Genomic DNA, 19,907 nt, shown 5'->3' with positions numbered 1-19,907 from the left:
CTTGTGATCAGTGTATATGATAACTGGAAATTTTGATCCCTCCAGCAGGTGCCTCCATTCCTCAAGCGCCAATTTAATGGCCAGTAGTTCTCGATCACCAATGGAGTAGTTTCTCTCCGCCGGAGAGAAGGTCCTAGAAAAAAACCCACAAGTAATAGCATGCCCGGAAGAATTTTTTTGTAGAAGGACAGCTCCAGCTCCCACAGAGGAGGCATCTACCTCCAATAGAAAGGGTTTAGATGGGTCAGGTCTGGAGAGCACGGGAGCAGAAGAAAAGGCAGACTTGAGATGTTTAAATGCGTCTTCCGCTTGGGGAGACCAGAACTTAGGATTGGCATTTTTCTTGGTTAAAGCCACGATAGGGGCCACAATAGTGAAGAAGTGTGGAATGAATTGTCTGTAATAATTGGCGATCCCCAAAAAACGTTGGATAGCATGGAGTCCGGAGGGGCGTGGCCAATCTAAGACGGCAGAAAGTTTATCTGGGTCCATTTGTAGTCCCTGGCCAGAGACCAAGTATCCTAGGAAAGGAAGAGATTGACATTCAAAGAGACATTTCTCCATTTTGGCATAAAGTTGATTGTCCCGAAGTCTCTGAAGAACCATGCGGACATGCTGGCGGTGTTCTTCTAAGTTGGCAGAAAAAATCTGAATATCGTCCAGATAAACCACAACACAGGAATATAGGAGATCACGAAAAATTTCATTAACAAAGTCTTGGAAGACGGCAGGGGCGTTGCACAGGCCAAAGGGCATGACCAGATACTCAAAGTGTCCATCTCTGGTGTTAAATGCAGTCTTCCATTCGTCCCCCTCCCTGATGCGAATGAGATTATAAGCACCTCTTAAGTCCAGTTTGGTAAAGATGTGGGCGCCTTGTAGGCGATCAAAGAGTTCAGAGATAAGAGGTAAGGGGTAGCGGTTTTTTACCGTGATTTTATTAAGTCCGCGGTAATGAATGCAAGGGCGTAGGGAGCCATCTTTTTTGGACACAAAAAAAAATCCAGCTCCGGCAGGAGAGGAGGACTTGCGGATAAACCCCTTTTTTAAATTCTCCTGGATGTACTCCGACATGGCTAGAGTCTCTGAAGCAGACAGAGGATAGGTTCTGCCCCGGGGTGGAGTAGTACCCGGGAGGAGGTCAATAGGACAGTCATAAGGCCTGTGAGGAGGTAAAGTCTCTGCTTGCTTTTTGCAAAAAACATGAGCATAGTCCATATAAGCCTTAGGAAGACCGGATACCGGGGGAACCACAGGGTCACGACAGGGAGTACTGGGAACCGGTTTAAGACAGTCCCTGTGACAAGAAGCACCCCAGTTCTTGATTTCTCCTGTGGACCAATCAAGGGTTGGGGAATGGCGTTGAAGCCACGGTAAGAAGAATTTCAGAAGTGCAGTTGGAGAGGACCAAAAATTCAATTTTTTCGTGATGGGGTCCGATGCACATTAGGAGAGGTTCCGTGCGGTAACGCACGGTACAGTCCAATCTTTCATTGTTAACAGAATTGATGTAGAGGGGTCTGGCGAGACTGGTCACAGGGATGCTGAACCTGTTGATGAGAGAGGCCAAAATAAAATTTCCTGCAGATCCGGAATCCAAGAAGGCCATAGCAGAGAAGGAGAAGGTAGAAGAAGATATCCGCACAGGCACAGTAAGGCGTGGAGAAGCAGAGTTCACATCAAGAGCTGTCTCATCTTTGTGCGGAGTCAGCATACGTCTTTCTAGGCGGGGAGGACGGATAGGACAATCCCTCAAGAAATGTTCGGTACCGGCACAGTACAGGCAAAGATTCTCCATGCGACGTCGTGTCCTCTCTTGAGGTGTCAAGCGAGACCCGTCAACTTGCATAGCCTCCACGGCGGGAGGCACAGGAACGGATTGCAGAGGACCAGAGGAGAGAGGAGCCGGGGAGAAAAACCGCCTCGTGCGAACAAAGTCCATATCCTGGTGGAGCTCCTGACGCCTTTCGGAAAAACGCATGTCAATGCGGGTGGCAAGATGAATAAGTTCATGCAGTTTAGCAGGAATTTCTCGTGCGGCCAGCACATCTTTAATGTTGCTGGATAGGCCTTTTTTAAAGGTCGCGCACAGGGCCTCGTTATTCCAGGATAATTCGGAGGCAAGAGTACGGAATTGGATGGCGTACTCGCCAACAGAAGAATTACCCTGGACCAGGTTCAGCAGGGCAGTCTCAGCAGAAGAGGCTCGGGCAGGTTCCTAAAAGACACTTCGAATCTCCGTGAAGAAGGAGTGTACAGAGGCAGTGACAGGGTCATTGCGGTCCCAGAGTGGTGTGGCCCATGACAGAGCTTTCCCAGACAGAAGGCTGACTACGAAAGCCACCTTAGACCTTTCAGTAGGAAACTGGTCCGACATCATCTCCAAGTGCAGGGAACATTGCGAAAGAAAGCCACGGCAAAACTTAGAGTCCCCATCAAATTTATTCGGTAAGGACAATCGAAGGCTGGAAGCGGCCACTCGCTGCGGAGGAGGTGCAGGAGCAGGCGGAGGAGAAGATTGCTGGAGCTGTGGCAATAGCTGCTGTAGCATCACGGTCAGTTGAGACAGCTGGTGGCCTTGTTGCGCTATCTGTTGTGACTGCTGGGCGACCACCGTGGTGAGGTCGGCGACAACTGACAGCGGGACTTCAGCGGGATCCATGGCCGGATCTACTGTCACGAATCGGCTGGCTGGAGGTGGATCCTCTGTGCCAGAGAGGGATTGGCGTGGACCGTGTTGGTGGACCGGTTCTAAGTTGCTACTGGTATTCACCAGAGCCCGCCGCAAAGCGGGATGGTCTTGCAGCGGCGGTAGCAACCAGGTCGTATCCACCAGCAACGGCTCAACCTCTCTGACTGCTGAAGATAAGCGTGGTACAAGGGAGTAGACAAGAGCAAGGTTGGACGTAGCAGAAGGTCAGGGCAGGCAGCAAGGATCGTAGTCAGGGGCAACGGCAGGAGGTCTGGAACACAGGCTAGGAACACACAAGGGAACGCTTTCACTGGCACAATGGCAACAAGATCCGGCGAGGGAGTGCAGGGGAAGTGAGGTATAAGTAGGGAGTTCACAGGTGAACATACTGATTAAGCCTGCTGCGCCAATCAGTGGCGCAGTGGCCCTTTAAATTGCAGAGACCCGGCGCGCGCGCCCTAAGGAGCGGGGCCGCGCGCGCCGGGACAAGACAGACGGGGAACGGGTCAGGTACGGGAGCCGGGATGCACATCGCGAGCGGGCGCCTCCCGCATCGCGAATCGCATCCCGGCTGGGAGTGATATTGCAGCGCACCCGGTCAGCAGGTCTGACCGGGGTGCTGCGAATGAGAGGATGCTGCGAGCGCTCCGGGGAGCAGCGGGGACCCGGAGCGCTCGGCGTAACAGTTCTCAATGTCAGGGAATGCTTGGAGTTGTAGTTTCGCTAATGCTAGGGGAGATATGAGCAGGCAGATGGTTACATCTCCCCTAGCATTAGCAAAACTACAATTCCCATCATGTCCACACTGTCAGGGCATGCTGGGAGTTGAAGTTTTGTAACAGCTGGAGGTACAGTTTGGAGATAACTGTTTAGTGTTTCTCAACCTGCTACTGCAAAACTACGACTCCCAGCATGCCCTGACAGCCTGCGGTTGTCAGTAGAGGTGCACCGAAATGGAAATTTCAGAACCGAAACGAAACCGAAATTAAAAAACCCGGAGCGCTCGGTGTAACAGTTCTCAATGTCAGGGAATGCTTGGAGTTGTAGTTTCGCTAATGCTAGGGGAGATATGAGCAGGCAGATGGTTACATCTCCCCTAGCATTAGCAAAACTACAATTCCCATCATGTCCACACTGTCAGGGCATGCTGGGAGTTGTAGTTTTGTAACAGCTGGAGGTACAGTTTGGAGATAACTGTTTAGTGTTTCTCAACCTGCTACTGCAAAACTACGACTCCCAGCATGCCCTGACAGCCTGCGGTTGTCAGTAGAGGTGCACCGAAATGGAAATTTCAGAACCGAAACGAAACCGAAATTTAAAAAAATGTCCGGCCGAAACCGATACCGAAAATGACTTCTCCCCGTCTTCTGGTAAAATGCAGCGCTCCGCTCATTAGATTAGATTCCCCCACATTAGATTGCCAGCTCCCCCACATTAGATTGCCAGCTCCCCCACATTAGGTCGGGAGTTCCCCCACAATAGTAGGCAGCTCCCCCACAATAGTAGGCAGCTCCCCCACAATAGTAGGCAGCTCCCCCACAATAGTAGGCAGCTCCCCCACAATAGTAGGCAGCTCCCCCACAATAGTAGGCAGCTCCCCCACAATAGTAGGCAGCTCCCCCACAATAGTAGGCAGCTCCCCCACAATAGTAGGCAGCTCCCCCACAATAGTAGGCAGCTCCCCCACAATAGTAGGCAGCTCCCCCACAACAGTAGGCAGGTTCCCAAATTAGGTCAGCATTTCCCCCACAATAGTAGGCAGTTCCCACACAATATTAGGCAGCTCCCCCCACATTAGGTCAGCAGTTCCCCCACAATAGTAGGCAGGTTCCTCACATTAGGTCAGCATTTCCCCCACAATAGTAGGCAGCTCCCCCCAACAATAGTAGGCAGTTCCCACACAATATTAGGCAGCTCCCCCCAACAATACTAGGCAGCTCCCCCCAGATTTGTAGGCAGCTCCCCCCCCCCACAATATTAGGCAGCTCCCCCCAACAATATTAGGCAGCTCCCCCCAACAATATTAGGCAGCTCCCCCCAACAATATTAGGCAGCCCCCCCCCCCACAATATCAGGCAGCCCCCCCCCCCCCCCACAATATCAGGCAGCTCCCCCCCACAATATCAGGCAGCTCCCCCCAACAATATTAGACAGCTCCCCCCACAATATTAGGCAGCTCCCCCCACAATATTAGGCAGCTCCCCCCACATTTGTAGGCAGCTCCCCCCAACAATATTAGGCAGCTCCCCCCCCCCCACAATATTAGGCAGCTCCCCCCCCCCCACAATATTAGGCAACTTTGCTGGTCCGGGCATGCTGGGAGTTGTAGTTTCACAACAGCTGGAGGCCCCCTGGTTTTTAGTATACAGTATTAGGTTTTATATGCGCTGGCCGGCCCCCGCCTGCAGCCACACACGGGAGCCGGCCCGGGCACATAAAAAGAAGTATTCCTAATCCTATCCCGGAGAGCGCAACCCCCCCCCCCCCCCCCCGATGCAGCCGCCCCCCCCCCTGCACCGCCCACGAGTGCCTCTGCCACTGGCAGTGTTTGTAACTTGTGCTGTGGGCGGGCAGGGGAGGTGGTCATTATCGGCAGATTTTTAGTTGTTTCGGCATTTTGCCGAAATAGCTATTTTCGGCCGATATGTATCGGCCGCCGATATATCGGTGCATCCCTAGTTGTCAGGGCATGCTGGGAGTTGTAGTTTTGCAACAGCAAAGAATTTGGAGACTACTGCAATGACTATACACATCAGACCAGTCAATAGCCCTGTGAGGTAGAGGGTGTGATGCAGGGCAGATGGAATTACCCTAGGGGCAGATGGCATTAACCCCTTGTATTCGTGATGCCAGGGTGTGGTTTATCCTCAATACCACCCGAAGGTATACCGCTGGATCCTGGGCTAGGCACGGGGGCAATAATGACTCAGATGCCAACTTACGGAACAACAGTAGCTTTACTGAGTTAGACAGGTGGAATAGTCTATACACCTTAGCCAGGTCCATGGAGGTGACCAGTGACTTTAGAGACCTTAGGGCTTGCGGGGACTTGTAGTGGACTGGGACAATTTTGGTGCAGACCACGCTGACTGAAGATAGGTTGACTTTGACTGACTTGTCTGAGACTGACTATACCCCATTTGTAGCTTAACAGGCTCTGACTGGGACCTGGGGGTAGTGGACTTGTAGACCTGTGGCTGCGTGGTTGACTTGAGGCCTCCTCTGGACTCCAGACACACTCTTAGGACTTGACTGCACTGGACCTCAGCAAAGACTTAACTGGAAATCAAGAGAGTGAGCTAGTTCCTCCCAGGACTTATATGGGGGAGACTAGAAGGGGTCACATAGGTCACCCTTAGGTCACATGGTCACTGATACCTAACTGGATTACAATCACATGACAACTATTCAATCACATGACAACTTTTCTTAAAGACATAACACTTTACAGGTATAATACACTGGATAACATATATACAAGTGAATATAGAAGGGGGACACTGCAGGGAGCCTGACAGGGCAGCTAGGGTTCAAGGGTACAACTCATGTACCGGGCCACCACACCTGCAACATGTAATATGGCCAGAGACTACCAATCCCAGCATGCCCAGACAGCCATGAGCATATTGGGAGTTGTAGTTTTACAACAGCGGATGCACCCAGCTGGGAAACAATGCTCTATATGGCCCACGCTTCCTCCCTCCCCTGCTATTGAGGCTCCAGGTTCGGCCTATGCTTAGTTGCGCGCTGCTCCAACCACAAACGTTCCCCCCAAGCACCGCCCCTGTCACAGAATTCCCCAACAGTATTTTGGTCAACGTTGTACATTAATATTTATAAAACCCAAAGCCCAGCACGGCTCAAAAACACAAAGAAGTAAAAATCTTTGAATTATACATTATCTGTGTTTGTTTTCAACTTCTGGCGTTGGCTTATGACTACTGATGCAGAATACTGACCAAAATACTGTGTTTGTGAAAAAAGCTGAAATCTGGTACAACGATGCTCAGAGCTTGGAGTTTGCAACAATTCTGTTTAATCCAGGCGATCCCTTCAACTGAACAGCCTAAACTAATACATTTTGTCTTAGGCCCAGTTCACATTGCCGTTGGACTGCACAATTTTTTTTCTCTGCTAAACTCCACTAAACTACCGAATCCCTGACAGACCCCATTCAAGTAAATGGGGTCTGTCGGGACCCGTCAGTGTTCGTTGTGTTCTGACCCGGCAGTGTTCGTTGTGTTCCGCCCCGGCAGTGTTCGTTGTGTTCTGACCCGGCAGTGTTCGTTGTGTTCCGCCCCGGCAGTGTTCGTTGTGTTCCGCCCCTTTCTCACTACCATTATGTCATTATGTTCCTGTATTCTGACACCCGTTATTCAGCAATAAAGGGTCATGAAACAATGGATGAAATAACTGAATACAATGGATGATAACTGATGACCAAATTTGACGGACATTCTGTCTAAATAACGGACATGTGCCATCCGTTATCACCTGTTATAGTCCGTTATTTTATGTCCATTATTTTATTTCCATGTTACTTCCTTGTTGTGATGCTGTACTGAGCATGCTCAGTAGCAATAACTGACTAAGGCTTCGTAATGCAAGCCAAAACGCATCACCTTATTTTGTGTTCATGTATGTCTACCCTGGCAAGATAATAAAGAATTTGTTCCTGAGTCAAACGCTTCACATTACCTTCTTTCTAAATCTTTGGGCAAGGTCCACGCCGGGTCCGTGCGCCTACAACAGGGTGAGCTGTTACGTATCTGGCTCAGTAGCAATAACGGGACATTAAAAACGGACAATAACATGTCATTTATGAACATCCGTCACCCTTAGATTTCAATGTTAACATTTTAACATACCGTTATACCACTGTTATTTTTGACAGGACACAAATTAGTGCATGCACCGTTAGTCACAACGGGACATAACTGATGCTAAAGGATGGTCAAAATCTCATTGACATGAGTGGGATTTTTTGACGGACGTTTTATGGACTTTCTGATGGGAGTTCATGACGGGGGTTTTACAGGAGGATAACGTATTTGGCGTTACCTGAATTAGAGCAATGTGTGTGTCCCTACTAGGCTAAGTTTCCACTTGGTTTTTTTTCTGGCAGTTTTTGGATGTCTGCCACTGCAGTTTTTGAGCCAAAGCCAGAAATATATTCAAAAGGAATAGGACATATAAAGGATGGACTTACACTTCTCCTCCTTTATGGATCCACTTCTGACTTTGGCTCAAAAACTGCAGTGGCAGACATCCAAAAACTGCCAGAAAAAAACCAAGTGGAAACTTAGCCCTAAGCTGAGTGCTGATTGACTCTCCCAATGAGCCAGGTCTTTGCAAAGTCATTTAGAGCATTTAGGCTATGGCTTCTATTTTCTAAAGCCAAAGCCCTTTTGTCAAGGCCATTTTCCCTTTTTTTATGAACCCAGCAAAAAAAGGGTCTTAAACATTTCTGAAACTTTCTGAAATAATAAATGAGGCATGCCATGTCAGACAGCATTTTGGTGCAAATGACACTAGAATTCAGTAGCACTGGCAATAGTAAAGTTAGGATAATTAAGTATAATGCAGAGACTAAGCTATAGTCCGCACCACACTGCAGAGCCAGTGATCATTAACCCCTTCATGACCCAGCCCATTTTCACCTTCATGACCTGGGCATTTTTTGAAAATCTGACCACTGTCACTTTAAACATTAATAACTCTGGAATGCTTTCACTTATCATTCTGATTCCAAGATTGTTTTTTCGTGACATATTCTACTTTATGTTATTGGTAAGATTTCACAGATATTTGCATCCTTTCTTGGTAAAAAAAATCTAAAAATTTCATGAAAATTTTGAAAATTTAGCATTTTTCTAACTTTGAAAGTCTCTGCTTGAAAGGAAAATGGATATTCCAAATAAATTACATATTGATTCACATATACAATATGTCTACTTTGTGTTTGCATAAAAAAATTGACAAGTTTTTACTTTTGGAAGACACCAGAGGGCTTCAAAGTTCCGCATCAATTTTCCAATTTTTCTCAAGATTTTCAAAATCTTAATTTTTCAGGGCCCAGTTCAGGTTGGAAGTGGATTTTAAGGGTCTTCATATTAGAAATACCCCATAAATGACCCCATTATAAAAAATGCACCCCCCAAAGTATTCAAAATGACATTCAGTAAGTGTTTTAACCCTTTAGGTGTTTCACAGGAATAGCAGCAAAGTGAAGGAGAAAATTCTAAATCTTCATTTTTTACACTCGCATTTTCTTGTAGACCCAATTTTTGAATTTTTACAAGGGGTAAAAGGAGAGAAATCACCCTAAAATTTGTAACCCAATTTCTCTCGAGTAAGGAAATACCTCATATGCGTATGTAAAGTGTTCGGCGGGCGCAGTAGAGGGCTCAGAAGGGAAGGAGCGACAATGGAATTTGGAGAGAGTTTTTCTGAAAGGGTTTTTGGGGGGCATGTCCCATTTAGGAAGCCCCTATGGTGCCAGAACAGTGGACCCCCCCACATGTTACCCCCATTTTGGAAACTATACCCCTCATGGAATTTAATAAGGGGTGCAGTGAGCATTTACACCCCACTGGCGTTTGACAGATATTTGAAACAGTGGACTGTGCAAATCAAAAATTTTATTTTTCATTTTCACAGACCACTGTTCCAAAAATCTGTCATACACCAGTGGGGTGTAAATGCTCACTGCACCCCTTATTACATTCCGTGAGGGGTGTAGTTTCCAAAATGGGGTCACATATGGATATTTATTGTTTTGCGTTTGTCAGAACTGCTGTAACAATCAGCCACCCCTGTGCAAATCGTGTCAAATGTACATGGTGCACTCTCCCTTCTGGGCCTTGTTGTGCGCCCCCAGAGCACTTTGCGCCCACATATGTGGTATCTCCGTACTCGGGAGAAATTACATGAAAAATTTAGAGGGTCTTTTTTCCCTTTTACGTATTGTGAAAATGAAAAGTATAGGTCAACACCAGCATGTCAGTGTAAAAAAAAATTAATTTTTTTACACTAACATGCTGGTGTAGACCCCAACTTCACCTTTTCATAAGGGGTTAAAGAAGAAAAAGCCCCACAAAATTTGTAAGGCAATTTCTCCCGAGTACGGCGATACCCCATATGTGTCTCAAAACTGTTGCCCTGATATACGACAGGGCTCCAAAGTGAGAGAGCGCCATGCGCATTTGAGGCCTGAATTAGGGATTTGCATAGGGGTGGACATAGGGGTATTCTATGCCAATGATTCCCAAACAGGGTGCCTCCCGGCTTCACTATGACGCCGGGCCCGCCGTGATATGATGCGGGATTACCGTGTAACCCCGCGTCATATCACGGGAGCAGGACCAAGGACGTACCAGTACGTCCTTGGTCCTTAAGGAGTTTAAAGTATGGGTGGAACGTAAAAAATGTTTTAAAATCACATGGAGTTTTGACTTTACTCCATTATGGTCAAATAAAGAACTTAAAGAATTCCTTAAAATTAATGATTCACACTTTTGGGTGAAAAAGGGGCTTCTTTGTGTAAATCAATTATACGCTTTAGGTCAAATAAAGTCGTTTGAAGAGATAGCCCATAAGTATGGGGTGGCAGACAATCAGAAACATTGTTTTTTACAAATAAGTAACGCAGATCATAAATCAATAAAAGGAGAGTTGAGGAGAGAACATTCACATCCCCTTGTTGAATTAATGAGAGGGCCCCCTGTCCCTAAACCCATGACAAAAATGTATAAAATGCTGATGCTATCAGGGGTAGATGGGAAAGGGACTTGGAGGGGTTTACATTCAGATTCATGGGGCAGAGCCATTGTAAACTTGAAATGTACATGATATAATAAGGCCCATGTAATGGTACAGTCTAAGATTTTGTATAGGATGTATTATACTCCATGGGGATGGAAGCGTATGGGCCTCAGACAGGATGCAAACTGTCCAAAATGTCAGATGGAGGATGCTAACTTTTTGTATCTTATATGAAATTATTCCTATATTCCTACATTTTGGAATCATCAATGTTATTGATAAAAGGTATAACATTAAGATCGAACGAGACCCTTAGAGGCTTATCCTTGGAGATTTCGGGGATTCTATATATAAGAAAAGTTTAATAAGACTATTTCCTTATGCAAAGTTGCTGTCTGGGCATGCTGGGAGTTGTGGTTTTGCAGCGGTTGGGGGTTCACAGCTCGGAGACCACTGCTATAGAGGGTGCAAATGTATCCGAGCCCAGGAACTCAAATAATGTGAAATATGAGATGATCAAAATGGAGCCCCTGCACTAATTACTTGGGTTCTGGGGTCTGTAAGGTCCATAGTAAAAACATCAGGTTCTGTCTATAGCAGATACTAAATCATGGCAGCTCTAAGAAACAAGCAGTCATCGTGACATCAGACATGTGATGTCATAGACAGCTGGAGTCCTGACATTCCACTGACAGCCGCCCGAGCCTTCATTCTGTAGATTGTTACAGTGCGATTAGTATCTTTTTCTTCTTGACTGAGATGAAGCTAAAAGGTTTGGGGTTCGTCCCCCTCCTGTTGGTGTTTTGGTGTGCGGCCTGGCTTGCCACCAGCTACATCGTGACGGTCGTCCTCGGCCATGCCGCCTCGCCACTGATGAGCATCAGGTAAGATAAACAAGCACAAAATTCTTATTTCATGGGTTGGGAGTGAGGAAATATCCACAATAACATTGGTTTCTTTTCCTTCACAGTGACGTGGGAAATTTATTTCCCGAAAACATATTATTGAGAATTGGATTTATAGGGACATCCATTGGCACTTTGGTACTAACCTTTCTTATTTATAAGTATATGGTTATGCATACTGAAGAGTTCAGGGGTCATCAGGTCCTGATCCAGAGGATCCTGCTCGCCATTGTGTGGGCCTCCTGTTTTGCCACAGCTGTCATGCATGTATTGTCCCCCGAAGAATATCCCAGGATACACTTTGTCAGCACGGTAATTTCCATTACATGTGAAGCCTTATACTACCTTGGGCAGTCCATCCAGATGTATAAATTACCAGGAGCAAAAAAAGTCATCCACCATAGTAGATGCACCTGCTGTGGCCTGGCTTTTACCTGCGCAATTTTCTACTTTGGATATAAAACATTACAGGAATTATTCCATAATGATGAAGACTGGGACGAGATCCGTGAAATCACCACCATAATCATCGAGTGGGTGATGCTTCTACTGATCCTGATAAACATCGTGACCTATTATTCCACCATGCAGAGGTTAATGTTAACCGTCTCCAGGAACAGCTGCAAACTCTCTCTTAGAGTAAGAATTGATGACTTCGGGGTTTAGACCACCACGGGGGCCATCAAGTGGACTTCTGGGAGAGATACTGCACAGGACACGGAAAAACCATCTAAAGAATAATAACTGGGGGACTACATATGGTGCCAGTAATCATGACACAATAATATGAGCTGGTGATATTACCTATACAAAAAAAATTAAAAAAAATTACAAAAAAATATTGCTGTGTGACGTGTAATACCTACCGTATATACTCGAGTATAAGCCGAGTTTTTCAGCACTATTTTTTGTGCTGAAAACCCCCCCTCGGCTTATACTCGAGTGAACTCTCCGCCTGTCAATCCCTTCTCAGTGGTCTTCAACCTGCAGAACTCCCAATGTTGCAAAACTACAACTCCCAGCATGCTGGGTGTTGTAGTTTTGAAACCTCTGGAGGTCTGCAGGTTGAAGACCAATGCAGCCTTCGTCATCATCTAGCCCCCCCCCCCCCCTTTTGTTTTGTACTCACCTCCCCTCAGCGGGAAGTTAGGGTGAGCTGGTCCGGTGGGGAGGGTTAGTCATTGCGGGCTGTCCATTTTAAAAGGGGGGGCCCTCTTCTCCGCGCTTTGGGCCTGCCCCGGACTAGTGACGTTGCCTTGATGACTACGCACAGGGACTTTCATGCGCAACGTCCCTGTGCATCGTCGTCAAGGCAACGTCACTAGGACCAGCTCACCCTAACTTCCCGCCCAGGGAAGGTGAGTACAGGGAGCCCAGGGAGGTGAGTACAAAACAAAAAGTTGGTGGTGGGGGGGGGGGGGGCTGGATGATGACGAAGGCCGCAGTGGTCTTCAACCTGCGGACCTCCGGAGGTTTCAAAACTACAACTCCCAGCATGCCCAGACAGCCGTTGGCTGTCCGGGCATGCTGGGAGTTGTAGTTTTGCAACATCTGGAGGTCCGCAGGTTGAAGACCACTGATGAAGGGATTGACAGGCGGTAATGATAATGAAGGGGGGGGATGATGACGAAGGCTGCAGTGGTCTTCAACCTGCGGACCTCCATTGGTTTCAAAACTACAACTCCCAGCATGCCCAGACAGCCGATGGCTGTCCGGGCATGCTGGGAGTTGTAGTTTTGCAACATCTGGATGTCTGCAGGTTGAAGACCACTGGTGAAGGGATTGACAGGCGGTGATGATGAAGGGGGGGATGATGATGGGGGTCTGGATGATTACATGGGGGGATGATGTATTTCCCACCCTATGCTTATAGTCGAGTCAATAACTTTTTCCGGGTTTTTGGGGTGAAATTAGGGGCCCCGGCTTATATTCGGGTCGGCTTATACTCGAGTATATACGGTAGGTTTTCTTTATTTTACTACTTAAAAACAAATTATAACTATATGCACCAAAATTTGTCCTATTCTGACCCCTATAACTTTTTTAGTTTTCTGTATACGGAGTGATAGAAGGGCTCATTTTTTGCGCTGTGGTCTGAAGTTTTTATCGGTACCATGATTGCTTTGATCAGACTTTTTGATCACTTTTTATACATTTTTTAGGGTATACAAAAATACACAATTTTGAGAATTTGCCGTTTAATTAACATTATATTTTTTTTAGTTTGGACATTTAGGGGACTTTTAGGAGGAATCATGTGGTTCCTCATGCAGATCAATGTGGTTCCATAGAACCGCAGTGATCTATGTGCTCTGCGCTCGATTGAAATAGCCTGGTCCTGCCAGGCTTTTCCGTTCTCAGCGCAGCAGCTGCCATGGAAGGAGAGGTAAGCCCTCCGGCTAGCTCCGAATCAACCCCACTGGACCACCAGGGAGAGTTTACAGGGTTCTTTAGACGCCGCTGACAGCTTTGACAGCAGCAATTTAAAGGGTTAATAGCCGCCGTCGGCGAGCGCCGCATGTTGGCTATTAACCCCTTAAGGACTGAGCCCTTTTTCACCTTAAGGACTCGGCCATTTTTTGCAATTCTGACCACTGTCACTTTAAACATTAATAACTCTGGAATGCTTTTAGTTATCATTCTGATTCCGAGATTGTTTTTTCGTGACATATTCTACTTTAACGTAGTGGTAAAAAATTTTGGTAACTTGCATCCTTTCTTGGTGAAAAATCCCCAAATTTGATGAAAAGTTTGAAAATTTTGCATTTTTCTAACTTTGAAGCTCTCTGCTTGTAAGGAAAATGGATATTCCAAATAATTTTTTTTTATTCACATATACAATATGTCTACTTTATGTTTGCATCATAAAACTTATGAGTTTTTACTTTTGGAAGACACCAGAGGGCTTCAAAGTTTCGCAGCAATTTTCCAATTTTTCACAAAATTTTGAAACTCGCTTTTTTTCAGGGACCAGTTCAGGTTTGAAGTGGATTTGAAGGGTCTTCATATTATAAATACCCCATAAATTACCCCATTATAAAAACTACACCCCCCAAAGTATTCAAAATGACATTCAGTAAGCGTTTTAACCCTTTACGGGTTTCACAGGAATAGCAGCAAAGTGAAGGAGAAAATTCACAATCTTCATTTTTTACACTCGCATGTTCTTGTAGACCCAATTTTTTGAATTTTTGCAAGGGGTAAAAAGGAGAAAATTTTTACTTGTGTTTGAAACCCAATTTCTCTCGAGTAAGCACATACCTCATATGTCTATGTTAATTGTTCAGCGGGCGCAGTAGAGGGCTCAGAAGGGAAGAAGCGTCAAATGGTTTTTGGGGGGCATGTCACCTTTAGGAAGCCCCTATGTTGCCAGAACAGCAAAAAACCCCACATGGCATCCCATTTTGGAAACTAGACCCCTCGGGGAACGTAACAAGGGGTAATGTGAACCTTAATACCCCACAGGTGTTTCACGACTTTTGCATATGTAAAAAAAAATAAAAAATTTTTACCTAAAATGCTTCTTTTCCCAAAAACTTTACATTTTTAAAAAGGGTAAAAGCAGAAAATACCCCCCAAAATTTGAAGCCCAATTTCTCCCGAGTACGGCGATACCCCATATGTGACCTTTAACTGTTGCCTTGAAATACGACAGGGCTCCAAAGTGAGAGCGCCATGCGCATTTGAGGCCTAAATTAGGGATTGCATAGGGGTGGACATAGGGGTATTCTACGCCAGTGATTCCCAAACAGGGTGCCTCCAGCTGTTGCAAAACTCCCAGCATGCCTGGACATTCAACGGCTGTCCGACAATACTGGGAGTTGTTGTTTTGCAACAGCTGGAGGCTCCGTTTTGGAAACCGTGGCGTACCAGAAGTTTTTCATTTTTATTGGGGAGGGGAGGGGGGCTGTGTAGGGGTATGTGTATATGTAGTGTTTTTTTACTTTTTATTTTATTTTTTGTGTTAGTGTAGTGTAGTGTTTTTAGGGTACAGTCGCACGGGCGGGGGTTCACAGTAGTTTCTCGCTGGCAGTTTGAGCTGTTGCAGAAAATTTGCTGCAGCTCAAACTTGCAGCCCGATACTTACTGTAAGCCTCCGCCCATGTGAGTGTACCCTGTACATTAAAATTGCGGGGGACATCCAGCTGTTGCAAAACTACAACTCCCAGCATGCGCTGACAGACTGTACATGCTGAGAGTTTTAGTTTTGCAACAGCTGTAGGCACACTGGTTATGTATCACGGAGTTTGTGACCTTACTCAGTGTTTCAAAACCAGTGTGCCTCCAGCTGTTGCAAAACTACAACTCCCAGCATGTACGGTGCATGGTGTAAGGTGACTGCTGGGAGTTGTAGTTTGCAACAGCTGGAGGCACACCGGTCGTGAAACACTGAGTTAGGTAAAAAAAAAACTCTAAGTTTCACAACCAGTGTGCCTTCAGCTGTTGCAAAACTACAACTCTCAGCAGTCACCGACAGCAAACGGGCATGCTGGGAGTTGTAGTTATGCAACCAGCAGATGCACCACTACAACTCCCAGCATGCACTTTAGCTGTTTGTGCAAGCTGGGAGTTGTAGTTATACAACAGCTGAAGGTACTCTTTTCCATAGAAAAAATGTGCCTCCAGCTGTTGCAAAACCATAAGTCGCAGCATGCCCATAAGGGAATGCTGGGAGTTGTGGTGGTCTGCCTCCTGCTGTTGCATAACTACAGCTCCCAGCATGCCCTTTTTGCATGCTGGGAGCTGTTGCTAAGCAACAGCAGGAGGCTGTAACTCACCTCCTGCTGCTGCTCTATCGCCGCCGCCGTCGCTCCTGGGGCCCCGATCCCAACATGGACGCCGACGAATCAGGGCGATCGTGAGGTGGCACCAGTGCCACCTCACCCCTGCAGGCTCTGGCTGTTCGGGGCCGTCAGAGACTTAAGAGGTTAACACCGACCCTCAGCTACAAGAATCAGCTGAGGGTCAGCTGGTATGACGCGGGCTCGAGTCGGGAGCCTGCACATGTATACACGTCCTTGGTCGTTAACCAGTTAAAGGGATCATAGGTTTGTTTCAATGGGTGGGGGATTATGGGAATTTAGTTTAAGAGAATGAACTCAAACAGGAAATAGCCCGTTCACAATAAGATAGCCACAGTGCTATGGTAATCTTACAACATAGCAATCTAGTTCCAAGACAAACACAGATCCTTCCTAAGCATGTCCATTACTGTCTGGCAGGTAAGTTCTAAAATCACCTTATGGTGGATAACCCCTTTAATATTACATCATACTAGCATTTTGGAACCTGTTCCATCCTTCAACTTCAAAGACTAGAGTTATCTCTTCAGAATCGTGTAAACTTATAGCTTCTTGATGTATTTCAGTTTTGTGAATGTAAACATGATGAAAAATTATACAACTTTATAGTTTATGTTACAATTCCTCACAGGGTCAGATTAACTGTACCATAGGCCCCGGGCTGTTCATAATGAAACGTGTTGGACATAGTCTGATGAGGTTAGGAACAAGTTAACTGCCATAAGGATTACCAGGCTAGTGTCAGGAATGTGGGTACCCTTATTAGGGCGAGTGCTTCTATGTACAAGCATTCAGGACCTACTGCATAGAGGCCCAGGTAGCTAAGGTACTGAGGTTGTCCCTTTTTAGGGTGAGCGCCCCAGTTACATATCAGTGATAATACTATATTACTTTGGCACCTGTATATTATTTTTACTTTATATAAGTCTGTAATGCTTGGGGATTGGATTTTAACAAATACTATTAAAAGTTAAGTTTTAACTATACACAAATAACTCTCTTTTGCTAGATAAAGGTCAACAGCCAAATGCGCTTGTGGTGATGGATATGGAAGGGCAGATGTTATTAACCTTTTGTGATCGTTATGCCAGGACGTGGTTGTCCTGTACACCACCCGAGGTAGACCAGCTTCACCTGTGCCAGGCACGGGGCAAATTATCACTCCAACGCAAGGTCACGGTTAACTGGTATGCTTTACTGAGGTAGACAAGGTGTTAAAGTCCAAACAGCAGGTGAACTTAGGGAAGCTTATCAGCTTGCTGGGACTTGTGGTTGTAATTATATAGATTGATGCAGTCATGCTTGAATTTTGTATTTGACAGACTTGACATGACTACTTGGACTGGACTTCAGAGGAATCCTCACTATGTTTAGATCCTACCGTTGACTTTGACTTTCATCCACTGTGTAGGGGTGAACTTGAAGTAGAAGCATGGTGGCTGGACTAAGCCTCAGGCCTCCTTCAGGAACACTCCACAGACTCCTCAGACTTGTCTTCACTGTACCTCAGCTGCAAGAGTGCTAGAGCTCAAGAGAGTGAGCTGAACCCTGACCTCACTATATAAGGGGGACAGTTTAGAGAGATCCCATTGGTCACTGATAAGCCACCTGTTCACCTTGCATACTCCCCTTGGTTACTAAGAACATTATTTAAAGGGACAAACACTTAGATTAACCAACTTATAACTGGAGAGGTTATAGTCCTTAGGAGGGATGTGGACCCAGGGGGACACTGGAATAGAAACGCCACACAGGATGGGCAGGTTTACAGAACAGCAGATTCTGTATACCTCTTTACTGTATACCTGTAAGAGTCATGCATTTACGAAATACCAGTATACTAGGAACAAGTATTATCCCATACATAGTAATAACATACTGTTACTAACCAAAACCCATTATATCAAGACCAATATGTCCAAGAGTTAGCTCTCTTAATTGTGCCCACACATAATAATTAGCCCCCCTAATAGTGCCCCGCACAGTAGTTAGTCAACTTACTAGTGCCCCTTCACAGAAGATAGCCCCCATTAGTGCCCGAACACAGTAGTTACCCCCTAATAGTCACCCACACAGTATTCACCTCTGGTAATACTCCCTTCACACAGTAGTTGCCCCCTATTTTGCCCCACACAGTAGTTAGCTCTAGTAGTAACTCACACTGTCAGCCTCCACACCAGTATCCTCACAGGTAGTTAGACCCCACTAGTGCCCCCTTACAGTAGTGAGCCACCCCAGTAGTTCTTCCTTACAGTAGATAGCCAATAATAGTGCCCGAACACAGTAATTAGATCCCCCAATAGTACACTAGTAAATAGCCCTTCCACTTTGGCTCCTCCTCTTACTGCAGGACACTGTCTTAGCCAGGGTGCAACATTTCTGACTAGCTGCAAGCTACAGGCTTAAAGCGTATCGGTCAGATCCTCCACCCCAAAAAATATTTTTTAATTTTTTTTCAATCCATTACTCATTACCTAATCCTGACCTAATTTTTATGTGTCTAGCACCTTTATTTATTTTGTTACACTTTTATTGTTGCTAACTTGCTTGAATTCCTCTCCAAGGGAGGGGGCGTGGCCTCACTGTGCAGGTCTCCGCCCCCTCCCTCAGTAGGCTGTCTGCTCACATCTCCCCTAGCATCTCCCTTAGCATAATCAAAACTACAACTTCCAGCATGTTTTTGTCACGAATCGGCTGGCTGGAGGTGGATCCTCTGTGCCAGAGAGGGATTGGCGTGGACCGTGTTGGTGGACCGGTTCTAAGTTGCTACTCGTATTCACCAGAGCCCGCCGCAAAGCGGGATGGTCTTGCAGCGGCGGTAGCAACCAGGTCGTATCCACCAGCAACGGCTCAACCTCTCTGACTGCTGAAGATAAGCGCGGTACAAGGGAGTAGACAAGAGCAAGGTCGGACGTAGCAGAAGGTCAGGGCAGGCAGCAAGGATCGTAGTCAGGGGCAACGGCAGGAGGTCTGGAACACAGGCTAGGAACACACAAGGGAACGCTTTCTCTGGCACAATGGCAACAAGATCCGGCGAGGGAGTGCAGGGGAAGTGAGGTATAAGTAGGGAGTGCACAGGTGAACATACTGATTAAGCCTGCTGCGCCAATCAGTGGCGCAGTGGCCCTTTAAATTGCAGAGACCCGGCGCGTGCGCGCCCTAAGGAGCGGGGCCGCACGCGCCGGGACAAGACAGACGGGGAACCGGTCAGGTACGGGAGCCGGGATGCGCATCGCGAGCGGGCGCCTCCCGCATCGCGAATCGCATCCCGGCTGGGAGTGATATTGCAGCGCACCCGGTCAGCAGGTCTGACCGGGGCGCTGCGAATGAGAGGATGCTGCGAGCGCTCCGGGGAGGAGCGGGGACCCGGAGCGCTCGGCGTAACAGTACCCCCCCCCTTGGGTCTCCCCCTCTTCTTGGGGCCTGAGAACCTGAGGATAAGACTTTTGTCTAGGATGTTGTCCTCAGGTTCCCAGGATCTCTCCTCTGGGCCACAGTTTTCCCAATCCACTAAAAAAAATCTTTTACCTCTGACAGTCTTGGAGGCCAGAATCTCCTTCACGGAGAAGACGTCAGATGAACCGAAAACAGGAGTGGGAGAAACAACTTTGGGAGAGAAGCGGTTAATGATGAGTGGTTTAAGGAGAGAGACATGGAAGGCATTGGGAATACGGAGAGAAGGAGGAAGAAGGAGTTTGTAAGAGACAGGGTTAATCTGGCACAAGATTTTGAAAGGATCAAGAT

At 46.7% G+C, this 19,907-nt stretch overlaps 2 protein-coding genes across 6 annotated transcripts in view; both read left to right on the top strand.

Annotated features, from left to right (window-relative positions):
- Positions 1 to 19,907, top strand: part of KCNH6 (potassium voltage-gated channel subfamily H member 6) — a 531,028-nt gene that overhangs the window by 420,133 nt on the left and 90,988 nt on the right. The window lies entirely within an intron of this gene.
- On the top strand, positions 11,205 to 12,127 carry LOC130296544 (DNA damage-regulated autophagy modulator protein 2-like). The gene is made up of 2 exons (XM_056548180.1): positions 11,205 to 11,340; positions 11,427 to 12,127. Exons 1-2 carry the CDS (start codon positions 11,216 to 11,218, stop codon positions 12,025 to 12,027), a joined length of 726 nt encoding a protein of 241 aa, XP_056404155.1. The 5' UTR covers positions 11,205 to 11,215; the 3' UTR covers positions 12,028 to 12,127.

Source organism: Hyla sarda, chromosome 12 (assembly GCF_029499605.1).
Source record: "Hyla sarda isolate aHylSar1 chromosome 12, aHylSar1.hap1, whole genome shotgun sequence".
NCBI classification, from domain to species: domain Eukaryota; kingdom Metazoa; phylum Chordata; class Amphibia; order Anura; family Hylidae; genus Hyla; species Hyla sarda.
Note: the sequence above shows the minus strand (reverse complement) of the source record. Positions and strands in the feature narration are given on the sequence as shown.

Excerpts from the sequence above, each read along its gene's own strand:
- LOC130296544 (XM_056548180.1), top strand. The coding sequence starts at position 11,216 with ATGAAGCTAAAAGGTTTGGGGTTCGTCCCCCTCCTGTTGGTGTTTTGG. Across the intron at positions 11,341-11,426 it reads TCGCCACTGATGAGCATCAG|TGACGTGGGAAATTTATTTC; the intron begins GTAAGATAAACA and ends TTTCCTTCACAG.